This window comes from Pimephales promelas, chromosome 12 (genome assembly GCF_988280905.1).
Source record: "Pimephales promelas chromosome 12, fPimPro1.hap1.1, whole genome shotgun sequence".
Classification (NCBI taxonomy): Eukaryota; Metazoa; Chordata; class Actinopteri; order Cypriniformes; family Leuciscidae; genus Pimephales; species Pimephales promelas.
The window spans coordinates 19,044,299-19,064,636 of NC_142780.1; the positions used below are offsets into that span (position 1 = coordinate 19,044,299).

At 38.8% G+C, this 20,338-nt stretch overlaps 2 protein-coding genes and 1 long non-coding RNA gene across 8 annotated transcripts in view; 1 reads left to right on the plus strand and 2 right to left on the minus strand.

The window, feature by feature from the left end:
• Positions 1 to 8,502, minus strand: part of LOC120484351 (poliovirus receptor homolog) — a 79,069-nt gene extending 70,567 nt beyond the window's left edge. Inside the window, exon 1 of one of the 2 annotated variants that reach the window (XM_039679462.2) lies at positions 7,795 to 8,502. In XM_039679462.2, coding sequence (XP_039535396.2) covers positions 7,795 to 7,843 — 49 coding nt within the window. In that variant the 5' untranslated portion in view covers positions 7,844 to 8,502. The remainder of the gene's footprint in view (positions 1 to 7,794) is intronic. The other variant, XM_039679461.2, reaches the window with a different exon arrangement.
• Positions 1,789 to 19,000, plus strand: g6fl (g6f-like). 5 transcript variants are annotated; one of them, XM_089117617.1, is made up of 12 exons: positions 1,789 to 1,945; positions 10,959 to 11,291; positions 11,381 to 11,650; positions 13,032 to 13,067; positions 13,663 to 13,986; positions 16,262 to 16,516; positions 17,604 to 17,642; positions 17,752 to 17,874; positions 18,028 to 18,101; positions 18,312 to 18,341; positions 18,644 to 18,690; positions 18,768 to 19,000. In XM_089117617.1, the coding sequence occupies exons 1-12, from the start codon at positions 1,864 to 1,866 to the stop codon at positions 18,787 to 18,789; spliced, it is 1,635 nt and encodes a 544-aa protein (XP_088973743.1). In that variant the 5' UTR covers positions 1,789 to 1,863; the 3' UTR covers positions 18,790 to 19,000. The 5 variants fall into 5 exon arrangements, with proteins under 5 accessions (XP_088973743.1, XP_039535782.2, XP_039535783.2 ...); XM_039679848.2 differs by lacking the exon at positions 1,789 to 1,945 and adding an exon at positions 8,623 to 9,997; XM_039679849.2 differs by lacking the exon at positions 1,789 to 1,945 and adding an exon at positions 8,623 to 9,997 and having other exon boundaries at positions 18,315 to 18,341.
• Positions 16,925 to 17,755, minus strand: LOC148977000 (uncharacterized). Its single transcript, XR_016145719.1, has 2 exons — positions 17,583 to 17,755; positions 16,925 to 17,306 (listed from the first exon to the last, which is right to left on the minus strand). It is a non-coding gene; the product is annotated as an uncharacterized LOC148977000 (long non-coding RNA).
• Positions 19,001 to 20,338: the final 1,338 nt, after the last annotated feature.

Below are 20,338 nucleotides of genomic sequence, written 5' to 3' on the forward strand. Positions count from 1 at the left end.
GCTTCCTTGTCTGCCTCTGGCTAGCCGACTCCAGATGGACACGGAAAGGACAGTGAGAAAAAAAGGGGGGGGGGCAGAGGAAGGACAATCTTTTAAACAGTATCAGTCACTTCATAAAATAGTGAGTGAGGGAAACCGAGGCTAATAAGATGAAAATTGTCCTGCATGATTTGTGAATGATGACCGGGCTACCGAAGGTCACAAGGTTCGTCACAGACAGCGGTTTTAATTTTCGCTCTCGTGGAGCATAACGTGTAGCATAACGATGCAATTAATGACAAAAAGCCGGTTCAAGGACGATAACTATAACGATAAAGTTTTACAATTTGTTCAGTGTAAAAAAAAAGTGTATGAGAATAGGGTCCACCTTAAATTTACATTTATTCATTTAGCTGACGCTTTAATCCAAATTGCCATGTCAGAGGTCGCATGCCTAGGGGTTAAGTGTCTTGCTCAGGGACACATTGGTGTCTCACAGTGGATTCGAACCGGGTCTCTCACACCAAAGGCATGTGTCTCATCCAACTTTACAGCCATAACAATAACAACCGAGGAACATTGAAATTGTTGGAATCACTCTTAAGGCTGGGACACACAAAGTGAGTTCTGCACCACTGGCACTGGTTGGGCGCCGTTTTGGGGCCGATTCAGCATGTTGAATGGACACTGGGCCATCTGTGAAAGAGAGAACTCTAATTGGCTGTTCAGCTTAGCGAACCAACCAGTGCGCAAAAATAAAAGTGATGCAAGTAAAGACGGCATAGACAGAAGGCTGTTATAATTGTATATCTTACCTGAACTTTCGTATGCAGGATTATTTCTAACATGAGGCAAAAACACAATCAAGTTTTGTCGCTAGTTGATGTCGACTAGGTGTGTCCCAGGCTTTTTATCTGAACGATAAAAAGTCAGAATCCATGTGTTTAATTAAATTGAGTGTTTAAACCAGTAGAAGCAGTTTCCTCTTAAAATAAGCAGAACATTATTGTGCATAGATGCTAATAATTATCATTATAGTTATTTTTACGGTTGTCGTTCTTGGTGTGAGCTGGCATGTGTGTATGCATCTAAAATGACGATAAATTGAGCATGATATCGCAGGACTGAGATTCTTTTAGCACTACTCCTAATATAATGCAATTCTCCATTGTGGGATTCAAGTCTCACTTATGTACCTATAGCTATTCGGAGGCACCGCTACCCAGCCAGAATGTTCTTTCACGTAACCTCGTCTCTCCACACTCTGCTGTGCCCAGTGTGCGAGGGCGCTCGCAGCGAGGAGTCCTGAAACCATCGGCATGCTAAATTTATGAGACAGCACGAGTGTGCTTTTAAAAAATCCTCAGGAATCAGAACCACTTTCACCCCCCTCGTCCCTCCCCCTGTGAACCTCTTAGGACAAGCACACGCTCATTTCACTAAAAGAAAGGAAGCCTTTCAGTTACTTCATCATCTGATGTTTCTGCCTCAAATGATAAAGTATCTGCATGTGTTAGAAACACTCAGTAAGTGTCTCATTTCAACTCGAAATTGCAATATTACCAATTTCATCTCATCCCAATTTTTTTAGTGGGCACATCCCTCTGTCCCCCAAACCCAGATACAAGCTCTCAATTTGATTTAATTCTGATTTGTTTCTGATTGATTTGGGTATATTACAATTTTATAGTCCATTTTTGCAATAAATACATGGCAGTCTGATTTAAACCAATGATTCAAACTATAAGTTAAATGAACAAAGCTACTATTGTATGGTTTTATTAGACTTGGTTAAGAGCATTTAAAGGGTGTTTTTTGTCTTTTTTAGGCTGATTGACTGGTAACCTGAAGGTTGCGGGTTTGATTCCCAAAAGTCGTCAGGAAATGACTGAGGTGCCCTTGAGCAATTCAGCTAACCTACAATCGCTCCCCAGGTGCCACAGTGAGTGGCTGCCCACTGCTCCGGGTGTGTGTTCACTAACTTGGATGGTTTAAATGCATACGACTAATTCCTAGTATGGGTTACTTGGCCTTCAGATGTCACTTTCATTGATTCAGAATAGAGCAACTATGACATTCTACTAAATATGTACTTTTATATTTTATGGAAAATGAAAGTTCCTGTGGAACATGAGTTAAAGGGTTAGTTCACCCAAAAATGAAAATTCTGTCAGTATTTACTCACCCTCATGTTGTTCCAAGCCTCTATGTGTTTATTTGTTCTGCTGAACACAAAGGAAGATATTTGGAAGAATGTTGTAATCAAACAGATCTCAATCCCCATTGAAATACATACTATGGTAGTCAATGGGGATTGAGATCTGTTTGATTAAAACATTCTTCCAAATATCTTCCTTTGTGTTCAGCAGAACAAATAAACACATAGAGGTTTGGAACAACATGAGGGTGAGTAAATACTGACAGAATTTTCATTTTTGGGTGAACTAACCCTTTAAATAATTAAAACTCAGGGAAAAACGTCAGTGAATATGGAGCCAACAAACCAGAAAGAGGAGCTACAGCATCCCAAAAACCTTCAGGGTTGCAACGTTAATCATAAAACGAACTGGATGACATTCTGTCTAGAGGGCCCAAATGCTCATCATGTCCTATTCCTTTTCATGCCATTTGGCTTTACGTTTAAAGAGGGCAGATCTGTGGTCATTTTCCCTATGAGTAGACATGACCTACTACAGCAACCTGGCAATTCTCAAAATTCCTATATCAATCTGGCAACCAGCGCAACTGGCTACTGGCCCCTGGAGAGTCACTGATCTCCCAGCATGCAATAGGGCAAGGGGTAAACTCAGCCAGCATGGGGTGTGATAACATAATGTTTTTGTGTGTGTCTCGCTGAATCATGTTTTATCTGCATTTTAGATGCATAAAAACAGTAACAGTTCCACCACAAGATCATAAGGCACTTTTCGAAGATGGTAAACCACAGCAGGAGCAGAACCCCGCTTTCTCATTCCTCCCTGCCACTTGTTTCAGTTCTCACCATCTTGTCAAAGCCACAATGGTCGGTTGGCTTTCCATCACCAGGCGAAAGACTAAAATATGAGGACCAATTAACCAGACATATCAACCCCATAAATCTCTAATACCGTAAAAGCATTCTGAGATCTGACATCTGCTGAACCAGTGAGAGCGGAGCGAGAGAAAGAAAGTGACAAGAATAGAGCGAGGCAGTCAGAAAAGAAATGCTTTAAAAGAGCCTTGTCCTCTAAGTGCTTCGAGGACCAGGCGAGATTCATTTTAGCTCCATTTTTGAACGAAGAAAAAGCTTTTCTGAAAATAACCCTGACTACAAAAGTTACTTATATTGTATTTCACCCGTCACTCATAAATCAGGACTCCGTTGCGTTCCATGGATATCATACGAAGCTTGGCGGGAAAATCTCCAGTGTCCATATTAGTGCAGGGTTGATCTTAATTACAAGGTGCCTCATTGATTTCGTCAGACTTCATTCCCAGAGCTGCATGTCAAGCATAGAAGTGTAAAAAGCTTTGATTCCCCCGTCCACAAAACCCCCATCACTCATCCAGCCTTATCTGTACAAGCAGTCAGAATGAGAGATCCACAATCACTGATGGCTCCCTTCAACCACACACACAGCTACAAGTTCCCAAAAACCCCAGAGATACACTCATAAAATGTTCTTTATCAGTTCTATAGTATCTACGAAGATCCCATAACATTCAATAGAGCTGCCAGATTAATAGTTAAAAGATCAATCTCGATTCACACATCAGTGCAACATGACATCATGACTTTTGCGTAAACATACACGCCACTTTCAAGTCAAGTGACGTGTTATCTATACGCATTATGAGCTATCCACGTGTATGTCTACGCCGTTAAATGTCCGAGTGATTCCGCCGTGTGTATGTACACGCCGTTAAATGTTTGAGCGAAACGAAGCAAAATGTAGATCTACATCTGGGGAGCGATGTTTTTTTTCCCAGGATGGTAGGGGAAGACTCACAAATGCTATTAACCCCAGTGACGGGTAGGTTTAGGGACAGAGTTGGGGTAGGTCATATACAGTAATGTAATTTTAAGTCAACGGCGTTCATAAACACGCTGAAAAGCAATTATGCGTGTTGATAGCACGCCAAAAATAGAAATACGAATTGGCGTGTCGTACACGCAATTTCATGAGATCAGTCTGCACCCGTGATCTTTTTTTCTAAATTACAAAGATTCGAGTATGTCTATTAAATTTTTTGGCAAGGACGATCACAGCGAAAACTCAGATCTTCATTGGTGCTGCTGCTGACCCAGTTAAAGCAGTGGTCAGTGTATTTGTGTTATCAGTGCAAACCTAGTTGTTCTGATTCTGATACTAGTACAGAAGTGCCGTAGATACCAATAAAAATTCTGGCATCGGCGAGTACTTCTACCCATGTACCGACCCCATACCCTTTTCCTAAACAATAACTAGTTATACACGCTAGCTTCGTTTAACGCTTCAAATCGGAGATCAATTCTTCTTCGCTGCTCTAAACAGCGGTTGCTTGTGGCAACACAGGAAGTCATGCTGTTGCCACATGCAACCACTGTTTAGAGCAGCAAAGAAGAAACCGTCCACAAGCAGTATGTCCACCCGTTTGGCAGTATTTAAGACTGGACCAACCAGCCAGTAAAATGCTGACATGTCTCATATGCCACTGCAATTTCAAGGGGTGGCACAAGATTAGCAGCTTCAACACTTAATAAAGCATTTGAAGATGCAACACCCTGCAGAACATGATGGCAAGGGCAGAGAAGGATAAGCCGAGCCAGAATCAACAATCTCTGGAAGCTTCATTTAAGTGAAGAGAAACTTTTTCAAAAGACAGCCAACGAGGATGGCTGGATGACCAATTTCGATTCAGGGCTAGTATGAATTGCAGCTGTACATACATCCAGGTATCGGATCAGTACTCGGTATCAGCCAATACCCTGAGTCCAGGAATCGGAATCGGAGAGGGGAAAAGGGTATCAATGTTTTTGTCATAGCATAATTAATACAAACAGTTTTTAAAAATAATTAATTCTAATTTTGTTTTAGATAGATAGCAGCAATTGACATTTTGTCAGGACCTCCAGTAAATGAAATGTTATTTATAGTAGTCTATTCAGAATCATGAGAGAATCTATTTTTGATCACCATTTCAAACAAAGAAACAGAGATTCTCAATTTATCCAGACTTATGCAGCTCTAACATCCATGGAATCTTTCCACTGCACAACAGGTTCTTTATTACAATGTTCTTTACATAGAAGAAAAAAATGGTTCTTTTAAGAATTTTTCACTAAAAGGTTCGTAAAAGAACCCCCAAAAATCCCACTGTGCAAAACCCCTTTTGAATCCTTTATTTTAAAGAGTGTACCAAGATAACCTTGTGTAAGAGCTTTTGCAGGAATGCAGCATTTTTAAAATCAATGTTCTTTCCACAGTCTTTCAGTTCTGTCTACTACACCTCCTCCCACGTTCTTTCACCAGCTCAGACACTAATAAACAGCGTGGCCTTGAGGTCAGAGTGAGGTGGGGCGGGGGGGGAAGATTTGAATACACCAATGACAATCATCGCTCAAACAAAAGCAAGCGGATAAGGACGCGAGGGACGCAAAAAGAGAGGAAGGGAGGAAAAGAAATGGAAGATGAGAGAATGGCAGCTGAAAAGTCGGTTCAACTTCTGTTTACATGCTCTTCAGTTTCAGGAAACAGCAAACAATGGAGACCAGCTCGCCTGTTTACTCAATACTTCTTCACTGTTTAACCCACTTGAGCTAGTGATGTTCCAATCACTGTGTGCGCTTATTAGTGTGCGTCTGTAACTGCTGTACTCACACAGTTTAGAATAAGGTCATCTTGGCCTCCGCCTCCATCATCGTAGCAGCCTAACATTTTCCCCAACCCCCTCCTCCTCAAACAAACAAACACACACACAGACCACTTGATGCATTCAGCCAGAGACGCTGCTACAGTAGCCCCCCTAACCCTGGCTTTCAATGAAAACACAGCATCTCCATGGTAACGGGTTCAAGCATTTTTTGACCCGTGTTCACTAGGAGGGTATTAGAACACAATCAGTAGCTGCTATTGTGCAGATCTCTACTGCTCCTAGTAGCCTACATTTCAGTACATTTCAACTGGCTCAAGTTCTATACTCATAAAACTAGGTAAACCTACTTCCTGTCCTTATAGCTCTTAATTTAAAAAGTAATAATGAGGTTATTAAAATAAGGCTTTTATATTGGTGTGCATGATGTTGATTGTTTTTAATAGGCAAGCAATGAAAACGAGTCTGCAGGGGCCACTGAGTCAAGCTCACAAAACAATGCTTTGACCCTTTAAATATTTTGCAACTGCTGTGTATAAAGGCAAAAGCTCCCAAGACACTGAACTAAATGGATGTGAAGGGAAAGGGAAAAAAAGAAAACACAAGGCCTGTTTATACTGTTCGCTTAAGCGAGGCAATCATGACCCCTTCTTCCGCTGCTCTGTTCATAAATAAAACAAATCCTTTGTTTCGTTATTCTAGTTTTCCTCCTGAAGTGCAGCCGTTGTACTGTGAAATGGGCCCAGGCAGAAGAGGTCCAGACCATGAATAAGTTAAAGGAGTAAATTGCTTTTTTTCCCCTTATTTAGATAAAGTACTGGATCCTGTGATGTCACAAACCTTTACCACATCATACCCTATTAATACATAATGTATTTTCCAACACATTACAAATTTGCCATATACAAGTCCATTCATTTTCACAAATTTGCCATATACAAGCCCATTCACTTTTATTATAATCAAAAAGAAGTTCTACTTAAGATCTTTTACAGTGTGTGTATGTATGCTCGGTTAAAACACTCACACCAGCCGAAGCTCGCTCGCTGTCAGGTGTTGTGCACCTGCGGACCATGACATGGCAACTGAATAATTAAACTGCAAAGACACTGAGGAGCAGCTGAATATACGATCAAAAGGAGCAGAAGTGCGGCGAAATATGACGAAACAAAAGACGGTATACCGGCTATTTACCGGTAAATTTATTGATCGTCGATCAAATAAATTAGCTGACTAAAAATTCAACACAATGACGTTTTGAGAATGATTTTTATAGCTTTCAAAGATACGACTAAAATTATACTAAGTTGAAATATATATATATATATATATATATATATATATATATATATATATATATATATATATATATATATATATATTGTATAGCCTATATAATACAAAGTCCGAAACACCCTGTTGCGTGATGGATTTATTTACGTTTCTTTTCAGTTGGAAATATTATGATATGATGTGAAGGGAGAAAAGACTCAAAGGACGTGAGGAACTGGGAGAAATGTGGTACGAGGGAGAGAGAGCACTGAAGGACGACTGGATAATGTAATGTCCATAGTTTCGCAAACAAACACACCTGTCAACACGTACGAGGGAAAAAAAGCACTTCCCAAGGCCACACCTAGAGAAACATGGCGCTTATCGAAACCAAACTCATACAATCTCCAGGGGAAAGAAACAAAATGAATAACCCAGACAGGGAAGTTTTTTTTCCCGTATACTAAACAACACTGTCATAGTTATTCATTTTGTTTCAAGAAGAATATAGTCGGATGTAGTCAGAGTTCAGTAAGAGATGTGCGCGCGCACGATTAAGATAGGATATTTAAGTTAACGTCATATTATGACTCTCGACTATCGCTTTGATTGACTATCTATTTGAATGGAAGTGATAGAGAACAGTGTGATTTATAACCGGCAATAATTTGTGAATCCTTATACTATTTATTTAAAGATCATATGTCTTACCTTGAATAATTAGGAGAAGGAGTGCGATTAACAGTCCTGACATGTTCATCGGAGGGAAGGGTGGACAGTCCACCTTTACAAAAATTGTCTGTTGTCCGCTTGATGAACTCGGTACAGAATCGAGACGGTCAGATGGAGATAGAAACTGTTAGGTGGTTTCTCTAGTTTCTTTGAATGGGCGAGCAGAGAAACTTATTGTTAAGGTGCGTCGCTGAAGTCTGTTCAGCAGTCCCTCTTGAGTTTACAATGTAGCGTCCGAAATCCCTTTTAAATCGTATAAACAGCTTCTGTCCTCCGAACTGCGGCCAGGTAAGAAGCGTCCTACAGGTGAATAAATATCCAGTGAGTGAGTTGGAGGTTTCACACACTCAGACGGCGGAGTCTCAAACCTGTCGCCCTGGAATCGGACTCTGTTGAAACTCTATCAGGAACGCGAAGCTCATTGGACACAGTCGTGTGATGTCATACCATACGTCACGCTGAATTAAAGTCACCTAAAATCCAGTGAGGCTCGGTACTTTCCAGAAACTAGACGGTTCTGACCATTATACTCCTTTCAGTTTCAGGCTACTAAACTATAATTCGATCCAATAATGACAGGAATTGTTCTAATTTCAGTTAACACTTCTCACGTTTCGTATAAAGTGCTGTATTCACTAAATACCAGAGACAGCTGTAGCCTACACACCCTCTTCGTCATAGCGAATGACGAAACTAACTCCCTGTGTATTTCCTTTGGCTTTTTTTGGATGCTAGAGAGTATGGAAAACAACAACATTTAAACTAGTCTAGTCTAAGTCTTTTTGCTGTTTTTTTCCAGCACTCTTGTTTGTATCAGTTCCAGCTGGAAATGTGCTTTCTCTTCGTTTCTAAAGCTTAATTGCCAATGTAAGAGCAGATAAAAAAAATCAGCATAATGAGTTTCTTGGAGGTATAATAAAACGATGCAATGGAACAAGTACATATTTGGGGTAATTAAGTTTAGTTGGGAGTTGTGTGTGAACTAGTGTGGCTCTAGCGCTCCCCTTGCTGGTAACACAACAGACACTACAGCCAACCATATCATCGTTGAAACATGGGCACATATCTGCGTCTTCGAAAGAACATTGATTTTGTTCAGTATCTATGCTGTGGAAGCAGGCTTACACACGGCGAAATACAATCACACTGAACAAAACTAGCCTATAGCCTACGTTTTAGTGAGATCAGTTCTGATTGCTGAAATAGTTCTGTCCTAGGGCAGAAGACTTGACTCTACCCCAGTTACATTCTGTCACTTCCACACCCTATTAATTCAAAACTGAAGCATCTCTCTCTTTACTCATTCTCTTTGTCGTTTGCACTGGGCCAATGACACGTAGCCTGACAATAGGCTCTGCTACGTTGACTCTCATTAGCTGCTTTGCCCTAGTTTGCTCTCTCTGAAGTTTCTCAGCTCATTTATCCCTACCGTCTTTTCTCAGTTTCAGTTTTCTTTATTTTTATCTCTTTTCTTTAGACCCTTTTTCATTCTTTTGCTCAGAGGTGATTAGAAGCTAAGCTGGTAATGGGACTTCAAGGTGCTGATAAGTCTGTTAACTTTAATTAAAGACATTTACGGGGATGTAAAGACATTTAGCCAGAAGCTGAAGACCATTTCTGAATACATCTCTAAATCCTTTTTTTATGTTCTCACTCTCTTTCTCTCTCTTTTTACAAGCATATTCCCACACTCTTGGCTAACATTCCGCTCAAGTCAAGTTTTATGACCAGCCAACATTACGGTTTGCAGTTCAGAAATTAGCATTTTTATACTTATAGCCTAGGCCTATATGAGCCTATTTTGTAGGCTACTTATATGATCCAATTGTTATAGCCAGAAACAGGACTATGTGACTACAGATAAAAACACTGACTTATCTCATTATGATACTTTAGCTGCATATAAATTAGTGTTCTGTTTATCAGCCATGTATTGCTTCCGTTTTTTACATGTGTGTTGACATTTGTTGTGTTTATCAGCTTCTGTCACGTGTTGTTCTCAGCACTTAGTGTCGGGCCATTTTCCTGTCTAATATGCTTGTGGTCAAATGCGAGAAAGAAGACATACAGACTACTCTTGCACTTATAATGTTGTTTCCTTGTAGCACCATGGGGAACTATTTTCATGCTTTCATACTTGTTTGTTTTGGTTCATGCTTTATCATCTCTCCGCTCATGGCAGGTATGAAAATCTATCTAAACAAATTTAACAAATATAGGATATTTTAACAAATATTTAACAAATATTTTATCAAATTTAACAAATTTGAACAAATATAGGATAAATATATATATTGTGTTAAATGTTGAGTAAGTTATACTGAAAATGCAACTTTTCAAGTTTAACTTAATTTCAGGCAACCTAAAGTAAAGAAATATTAGAGTCATCAAAGAGAACGCATCATCTGCTCATCTATATCATCATATTTAATATTAAATAACTGTCTCTCTCTCTCTCTCTCATATATAAGCTGGAAAGCAACATTCTGAACAGCTGTGTGCCTTCATATTTGATCACATTATTGCAAGGCAGGAACAGGGTTCAACAGGCAGACCTGAGAACAACATGAATACATAAAATATTATAAATAATCTAATTGTTGTGTGTGAATTAAAAAAAAAAATATATATATATATATATATATATATATATATATATATATATATATATATATATATATATGTATATTCACTTTATTTGGCCTGTGATGAAATAAGGTTGAAACTATGGTTCACCCTGAAAAGTTAAATTTTCAAGTATAACTCATTTAATTCTATACCAAGAAAAATCTCAATTACTTTAGGGACTAGAATCTCTAGATATCTTTGTCATCTAAATGAACCATACACTAAATGGAATTGAGCTTATATTCATGCGCTGATTAACATAGATAACTGCAGCTTATACTGCACTACAGGGGCTTTCACACTGTGGTTTGGGGGCCCGCAGGGGTCTGCAAGGGGATTCAATGGGCTCCACAGAAAATTAGTGGGTAAAAAAGATAAACTTACAGTGTAATTTTTAAAAGAATTATTTTTATTTTTTTTAAATATAGTTCTGTCCTAGCATGAAAGTTAATGTCTTGACTGAATTAAATTAAATCAAATTAAATCAATTTGTTTATTTGTTTTTAAATCTACAGGTAATCTATGGAATGATGTGGTTCTGGTACGTGAGGACTCATCTGTCACCCTATCCTGCTTTGATTCACCACCCAAATCTTCTGTACTGGTTAGCTGGAAGATGATGTCAGCGAGGGAGGATCGCTGGTCATATTTGTTATCAGCCAACTGCATCGATGGACAAACAGATGGACGCAGTAGCAGAGTGTTTGGAGGCAAGACTTTTGAGATCTCTGCAGATGCCTCTCTGATCTTCAGGGCTGCAGCATCTTCTCAAGGACGCTACTCCTGTGTGATTGAACAGGACGACAAGAAGCTACAGGAGAGGATTGTCCTGCTCGCTCTGATTGAATGTAGACTATACAACCCCATCATGCACACCATATTCTTCATGTCTCAATGTGTCTGATATCTCCAGGCGTTCTCTCCCTCTCTTTTGCAGTAACTGTCACTCCCACGCCCCCTGCCACAGTGGACAGTACACTGAGGCTGGTAGCTCAGGTGTCTCCCTCCTCCGTGGTTTCCTGGGGAACGTGGGTGTCTTCCTCGGGGGAACAGCTATACACTGAAATCTCCCATGACAAGGGCAGTCTGCTCAGCAAGCTGGCCCGCATCACCAGCAAAGACACCGGAGTCTATACCTGCAGAATCCGTGTCCATGGTAACAATGACACGTCTGTCTCCGAGCACAGGGTGAATGTGACAGTGAACGGTGAGATTTGAAGATATTAGTGAAAACACGCTAGTCAGATAATCTTAGTAGCTAAATGTTATCTTTTAAACATGATGGAAGGGATTTAATTCTCCTTTTTTCTGAAATGCAGCAAAAAAAGCAGAAAGTTAAATAAACCACTAGAAAAAATAACAGATATTTTAGCGAACAGTGGAAGACCTATAGGAGCCAAGATGAAAGGATCAATACTATTTCAATGTTTCCGCGTTTACTCGCAAAACTTCCTGTCAAAAAATAGTGTGTTCACGTGCAAAACACGTGCATGTATTTTGAGTTCCCCTGAGAAACTTTGCGTTTCAAATAGAATTTTCATAATTTCCACCATCATGACTGCTTATGTACAGATTTCAACAGTCTCCATTAATTTTCTCTTTTGGGAAATTCGTGATTTTCAACGATAACTTATAGACAGACCTCCTGTAAATTCAGTGGTTGATATTCCACATTATTTCTTGACTTAAATTTCAAATTTTTCGTGTTTAACAACAGAAAACAGAGCCCGTTCTCATCCAAAGGAGAATGGGCATATACAACGCTTTTGCCAAAGCGTAGACATCCAACGCATATGGCACCCTTTAGTGTCAAATGAGACGCAGATATACATGGAGCAGAAGGCGCCTCCTTGTGGTCTAACCCTAACCCTACCCCACACCTAAACCTACCATTACAGAAGCGTCTCATTTGACGCTAAAGGGTACCATGTGTGTTGGATGTCTACGCTTTGGCAAAAGTGTCATATATGACGCCTTGGGATGAGAATGCGTTGGAATACATGGTGAAAGACTACATCATGGAATTCCACAAATCAGAGAGTCACAGAGAGCTAATTGCCCCAAAATTTACCTTTGCGCTTGTCAGTGTTAAGTGACCCATTTGAATCATTCACTCACAGGAGATGATTTGTAAATTAAATGATGCTGGGGTGCATGACAATGACAAATCTAATATGTCTGAATTGCATTCATACCACTCACATTTATACTATATCAAATGTACTTTTTTAATGTTCACAAAGTAATTACTTATTCAGAAGCGATTTCGGACACAGCCACAGTCGTTGAATCATTCGCTTAACCAAGCCATTCAAAAACATTGATTAATTCAAGAATACATAGTTACTGTGTTTTGCTTACTTGGACTTTGTTTGGAACTACAGATTAAACAAAAGTATAGACAGTACTGTAACCGCCAATAATGTGTCTAAAATGTAGATTGCTTATTATTATTTAATACAAACAATGTTACAGATCTGAGACTACACTACATAAAAGGGGAATATCTCATCCTCACAAATAACGTCTAAATCTCTCTCTCTCTCTCTCTCTCTCTCTCTCTCTCTCTCCCACTTTTTCTCTTTCAGAGAAAGCTGTGTTTTCTTTCACAGACGTGACACGAGGTAATAGGCTCTTTTGTTACAGGAATACTATTGTGAATAAAATGGGACCATCCTTATGTGCCATTTACCCAGCCTACACTAGTCAAACCTAAATATTCTCCTTCAGGTTCTTTTAACTAACTGAACAGTGAATTGTTTTCAGCTAACCTCAACATGCTTCAATTATCGATTGATTGTACAACAATTTAATAAACTATTTTGGTTTGTTCTTCCCAAATGTTGTGTCAGCACATGGTTAATCAGGGTTATTAAATCTGAGAGGAGAATGTTTCTGAAGAGTTTTTGCAGGGCTTAATAACATAATCCCCATTTTCATGCCTGTCTCGTTTCTGATGTCTCCCTTATGACTTTGCTCTGGGACTCGTAATGTTCTATTCGCTTGACTGTGTCAAGAACAAAGAGGCTAAAGTGACTCGCAGCACAGTGGACGGGATCAGTTCAAATTGACGATATTGTTCTTGTATCACAGTCCATTTTTCACTCGATTGGCTTCTTCAGTTTCCTTTTATACTCTTTTGCCTTGTGTTGTATGAGTCTCTTTCCCTATGTCACTTTACCTTCCTTTGTAACCTTTCCTATGCTGTGTCCTCTACAGGAGACACAAGGTCTTTGGCAGCCCTCTCTCGTTCACTGGTCACTCTAGCCTGTCCCCCCATTCTTGGGGACTATGTGCTGCTCTACTGGCAGTATCCTGATTCAGAAAGAATGGAGCTCATATTTCAGTTCGACCGCTGGAGAAGGAGCTCCACCAACAAGACCAAACAACACCTCAGTTTGATAGACCCCGCCACCCTGGCTGCTGTTGGGAACTTCTCCTTCCTGTTAAGCCCAGCCCTGACGGATGGTGGACACTACTTGTGCGAGGTCTTCCTTGATGACAAGGCTTTCACCCAAAGTAACACACTGAGTGTTTTACATGGTAATATTTTTTATTGATTATGTACATCGAGACTTTTTGACTTGACATCTATGATGGAGTTTGGTGTGTGAATGAATAGCAATTTATCTCACATCTTCTATTTGATATCTCATTTAATATAAAAACATGCACCAGCATAGCCCTGAGTGTGAGATATTCAATGCTATTGTGTGAAATCATAAAGGAATCATTTATTTAAAAAAACTTAAATAATTATTACTAAATTAATTTATTAAATCTATAATACAATATTAATATAATATTAACATCAGAATGAAACAGAAATTCTGTAGATGTATATCCAAGTGAAACAACTTTCTGATCGACGAAAAATGTAGGACGACTTGTAAGACTTGATTTTGTTCATTGGGAATTGGTTGTATAAGCACTCGACGAATAAGGATATAAAAAAAACAGTCTTTTATCAAAAATATTAGGAGACAGAAAATTTATTGACAACCAAGCAAACTGCAACAATGCAGAACAATGAACTGAACTAAGGGCTTAAACCCTCATAGTCAATCATTTAATCCCTTAAAATTCTTCCTTGATCACCAAAATGGCATATTTAAACATTTTTTGTCATGGGAAAATGATTTATTTATGCCTTAAAATTGCTTAAATCGAACTCTATACCCTTGATTCATGTAGTATACATGGAACCATGAATATGCAAATGAGCCACGGGTGATTTCAAACCACATTTTTGATGCTGTCTTTTTTCCACTGCAGTTTTAAGTAGAAATTACTCAGCAATGGTGTTGACCTATGAATTTAAACACATTCTTAGAAGAAAATGAACCTTTTAGGTTCATTCATTATCATTTGTTTTGTCCTTTCCGGATAACAATATAAACAATATTTTAATATAGGAATATTTTTAATATAGGAATATTAAAAACTAGATTTTCAACACAGGGGGTCTTTAAATACTGTTGAGGTAACCAAATGAACAACAGGTGAACATAATAAGAACAGGAAACAATGAAAACAAAACACAGAGGCTGCTTCTCAAACGGAAGGCTGCATGCTACCTAGGCCGAGTCCTTCCAGTCCTTCTGAGGCTTGTAGGCTTGAGTACTCCTCAGCATTAAACGCTAGAATGAGGCGGTCTAGTAAGTGTGCATGGCTGCGTCACACATGTTCTGCCCCCACTACTTTAAAATACAATTAAAACTTAATTTTGGAAAAATATTTTGAATTACAAATCTTTATATTAACTAGCTTTCTATTAATGCAATATAGTGAGTGTCAGCCAGTGGCTTACAGTGATTAATTTACAGCAAAAAACTAACATCATGCTTTCATGTCCGACTGAGACAAGCTCAGTACGAACTAATTCACCGTCAGTTAATTTCTGTGAATTGGAATGTTTGCAAAGGATTGTGGGTGATTAAAACAGGCCGAAAGAAGGACACGAAACAAAGTCTGCCCTCCAAGGAGCCTTTAAAATGAGATGGCGTTCAGTGACATTTGATGACGTGGCAGCCCGAGATATGCAGCTTTCATAGGATGCAGACTTCCGTTTGAGAAAAACCCAGAGAAAACTAACCAGACTAGAGCATAATCCCAACAGTCTGCCACTGATTATGATTAAAGAACAGGAGAGCACATTAATTCAAAAAATAAATAATGATATGCACAAATAAATCCCTAATAAAGACTTTAATTTTGAATATTTCATTTAAATAGTTTTTTAAAATCATTTTTTCACCCTCATGTCATTCCAAACACTCATTCACTGATTCGTAATGTTGCATGTTCTTGCATCACTGGTCTTGAATTAATTTTATAATTGCACAAGCTGTTATATCAATCACAGTAGTTCAGCATCCAAGAGTTAATCAGTCAGTGTCTTGACTTTCATCTTTCGCTCCCTTTTTAATCCGATCTCCCTCCGTTGTCCCTTTAATCTCTTTTTCCCCTTATGTCCTTCCTGCACATAAGGGGAAAAGGTTTACTCAATTCTTTTACTTTTGTCTCTTCTTTCTATATATATCCCTCTTTCTAACATTATGTTTTTAGTAGGGCTCATTACAGATCTCATTATGTGTAATTACACCTGCCCGTTGCCGCTGACAACTCTGTGGGTTGTGGGATTACAGTTAAAAACTGAGCTCAATTAGCTGAGGATTGATGCTGCTTTGTGTTTGAGGAGACAATGGACATCAGTCACAGTCAACCGCAGCTGACCCGTCTGTTTGATGAAAATACATCATTTTAACCCTTCACTGACCATCTTCTGCTTTCATTTCTCTGTCTGTTTCACCCTCAGGTTATATCAAGCCATCCCGCACCGCTCTGGATCTGAGTTGTATGTACAAAGAACGATCTCAGGTCAAAGCTGTGAGATGGTCATACGTTCAGGATCCCAGTCGCATTCTGAAATCATCTGCTGTTTTGGGCCGGATCACAACCTCTGTGGCGCTTCCTGTGACCCCTGAGACGGCAGGACGTTATGCCTGCACTCTGTATCTGAAAAATGGAAACTCAGTGCAATATATGTGCACCGTCACAATGGCCAATATAGGTGGGATGTATTTCTCACTCTCTGTCTGGCACCTTTCTTCTTCGAGGTATCAACACTTGCAGATGAATATTTATTCCAATGAGTTATTTTTGTTGCGTGTGATATGCCTTCAGCGCTTCATTGGATTATCATAATGAATGAATGACAGGAACATTAGTTAGTGGAATCGTGTAGGTCAACAGTGAGGTCACATTTCATAATGCAGCACAATTAAGTACCTTGACCAATCAATTTCATGAAACCCAACTCCATTATTATAATTATTTCAAACATGGCTTACGAATCTCTAGAGCAGCAGGGCGCAGAAAATAGATCTTCTGCAGTTCTGCTATTGAAGAGGGACTTATTTACTTAACATCATTTATGTATTCATTTATTCCAAACCTGAATACATTTTTCAATGGAACAAAGTTTATCTTTATCAATTTCAAATATTTATCTTGAAATTACAACGAATGAAGCCTGTGACTTCCAAACTTCAAAATATGCAAGTATCAAGCCATCCACACAGAAATAGAGGTGTGTTTTTAAGTGGAACTGTGTTTTTAGAAAGTGGTGTCATCAGATGTAGGCTAACATGTGAGAGACTATCAACGATAAGAACAGCATCTGTTTGTTCGCTGTTTGCATAAATGATGCCACCTCACCATATGCAAAAACATTAAGTCAAACCCTTATTTTGTTCATTTCTCTTCCTCATCACGTCATGTTTGCAGTTGGTATCGTTTCTTCCGTCCTTTCGCTATGTTTGCCTCTAAAATTACATGCACTGTCTGGCTGTGGCTCCTCACTGTAAAAAAAAATATTTTCAAGATTTGTTATCAAAACATTTTTTTCTTTTGTCAAATCAACTTAAATAATGTATTTAGTTCAGATAACTTATTATTTTGCATTTCTGATGATTAAATAATTAACACACTTTTTCCAGTTCAATCAACCTAAAATTTTAAGGCAACCGGGTTACTTAATTTTTTAAGTTAAACCAACAATATTTTTTTACAGTGAAGATAATTTGTTTATTTATGAATGATTTATGTTTGATTTCTAACCATTCCTGTGTACTCACATCAACAATTTTGTTGAGCAGATCCAACAGTTTCTCCAGGCCCTACACTGCCACCTGCAGGTGAGTGTTGCTGTACACACACACACACACACACACACACACACTTCTGCACACTGCTGGGTAACCTAACTTAGCTTTTCTTTTTCTGTCTTTCTCACACTCCCCCCAGCAGAAGATGTCTCAGCATCCTCTTATGTTTCTTCGTTCTCATTCCTCCTATTCCTCATACCCATGATTGCCGTAGCTGTTGGAGTGTTGCTATGGAGACAGGGCTATTGCGTCACCCACCGAAGTAAGGCCCCACATTTGTCTTTTCCCATCCTGAATCCATCAAAGATCTGAAGGCTGTCAGTTCAGCCTGGCAGAGGATGATGGACAGAGCAAACCACAATGGATTTGGTGTGATGTGATGTGAACCCCTGTGTGTCTGTGTTCATTCCTGTAGATGTTGAGCAATCGCTGTCTCACCACTCCGGAGAGGTGGAGAACATCTATGAAAATCCTGACGTTCTAAGACAGGTGATTGAAATGCGCAGCTCCTCCTTCTCTCCGTCTACCTTGCTGTTTCTCCTTCTTTCCCTGCTGTATTATTAAATCTATTTTTACTATCCCTTCTATCTTTCATTCTCTCTCTCTTTCTCCTTGTCTTTCTCTCTCAATGTACATCTATCTGTGCTCTATTATTAAATCTATTTCTTCCTTCCTCTTTCTCTCCCTCTCTTCTCCCAGCAGACACCTCCCCAAGGCGCAGTCTACATGGTGAGTTATTATTATAGTCCTTCTCAGGCAGAGCAATGAGTAATAGTGTGTGTGTGTGTGTGTGTGTGTGTGTGTTCCAAAAAAAAGGTCCCAACATTTTACAATCTGTTTGACAGTGACACACACTTGTGTGTGTGTGTGGGTGGCTGGGTGTGTATTATATCCCAGTTCTGTCACGCCTGCATTAGTGATATTAGCAGATGAACTAAATCGAATCTCTGCCAAACTATAAATCTGAGATGTCTCCGCCCTTCTCATCTTTGTCCCTGTTTCTCTCTCTCTCTCTCTCTCTCTCTCTCTAGGATCTTAAGCCAACGGGTGAAATGGATGTATATAAAGAATTAGATAGGTGAGACATGATTGTCTCTGGGTCATACGGGGGGTGCAGTGCATGCGTGTCATTGTTCATATGCTCTCTCATTTCAGATACAACCAGTGCTGTGGTTGAGTACAATGGATGTTGAGATAAAACAACTGTATCTGAAATAAAATTGTACATAAATATGTGAGACGAATATGTATTACTGGTGTATTAACTTTTGACAGCAAACTGTTTTTGTTATTACTATAAAAAAGAATTTGTTTCTTTCATAGAAAACTTCATTCAAAGAAACTTTTCCTTTTTGTTACCTTTTTTTTATAGCAACTTTATTGTAATGTCTATAGACCATTTCACAAGATGTAAACAACACTGGTCCAGAAGCACTTCCTGCTTCAGTTTGTAACTGTTTTCTTTATTTCACATGTAAAGAAAACATCTTAAAGATGTTTGTTTAACTTTTTGATTCAGTTTTAAATGTTCTGTTGGTTGTATTTTATCCCAGCTTTTATGTAGTGTTAAAAAACGGAAACAGGAAGTGCTTCTGGACCGGTGTTGTTTACATCTTGTGAAATGGTCAATAATAGTGCACTGTACGAAAAATAATCTGTTGAAAAATGGAAACTTAACATTTTCTATGAAGTTTACAGACATTTCTTTAACCCTAAAACCCAACACAATACAATGCATAATTCAACATGTGTGAATAATCAAGCCGGAAAACTCAAAGACATTTTGTAAAATGCAACAAAATCAAGAATCTGATCTGTTAATTCTATTTCAACATTATTTAACTGACAAAATACAAAGAAAAGATATCCTATGTTGTTGTTGTTGTTTTTTTTTTACTGAACAACTTATGTAAATACAAACAAATTTTAATTTTGATGGCTGCAACACACTCCAAAAAAGTTGGGACAGAAGCAAAATAAAAGTGAAAAGCTTATAGAATATCCAAGTTAAACTCTTTTGAAACAGTCCACAATAAATAGATGAATTGGTAATGGGTGAGGGTATCATGATTGAGTGTAAAAAGAGCAAAGCAAAGATGATTCATGACTCATCACTTTGTTGTGTCAAGGTGTCATACATTAAATTGTGACAAGATTCAGGGAAATGTCAGTGTAGGGCAAGGCGGAAACCTCTGTTGAATGTGTGTGACCTTCAGATGACACTGCATGAGAAACCGTCACGCTACTCTATTAAAACCCACATGGACTCAGAAGTATTTGGAAATCGTTGTCATTTAACACAGTCTGGAATGACACATCTCTGTTATGCAAGGAGAAAACTATATAAAGTCTATGTGTCCGAGTTCTCTGGGCCAGAGCTTGTCTCAGACGGTCTAAATTCTAAAAGACAGTGGAAATGTGTGCTGTGGTCACGAGTCCATGTTTAGTTGTTTTTTTTTTTTGTTTTGTTTTTTTGGAAAACAGACATTGAGTTCTCAGTCCCAAAGATAAAAGGGACAACCAGACTTTTATCAGTGACAGGTGCAAAAGCAAACATCTGTCATAGGGGTGCATCAGTGCAAATGGCATGGGTGACTTGCACATTTGTGAAGGTATCACTGACTATATTGGGATTGTAAAGAGACATTTAATGGCATCAATGAGGCAAGATAATGACAGGTTTCATTCAGTATGTGCTACAAGTTTCAACAGACTGGTTTCTTCGA

What these genes read in the sequence shown, in the direction of transcription:
- g6fl (XM_039679848.2), top strand. Translation starts at nt 9,850, where the DNA reads ATGCTTGTGGTCAAATGCGAGAAAGAAGACATACAGACTACTCTTGCA. An exon ending in GGTGAATGTGACAGTGAACG is followed by an intron (nt 11,651 to 13,031) that starts GTGAGATTTGAA and finishes TTTCTCTTTCAG; the next exon opens with AGAAAGCTGTGTTTTCTTTC. An exon ending in CGTCACAATGGCCAATATAG is followed by an intron (nt 16,517 to 17,603) that starts GTGGGATGTATT and finishes TTTGTTGAGCAG; the next exon opens with ATCCAACAGTTTCTCCAGGC.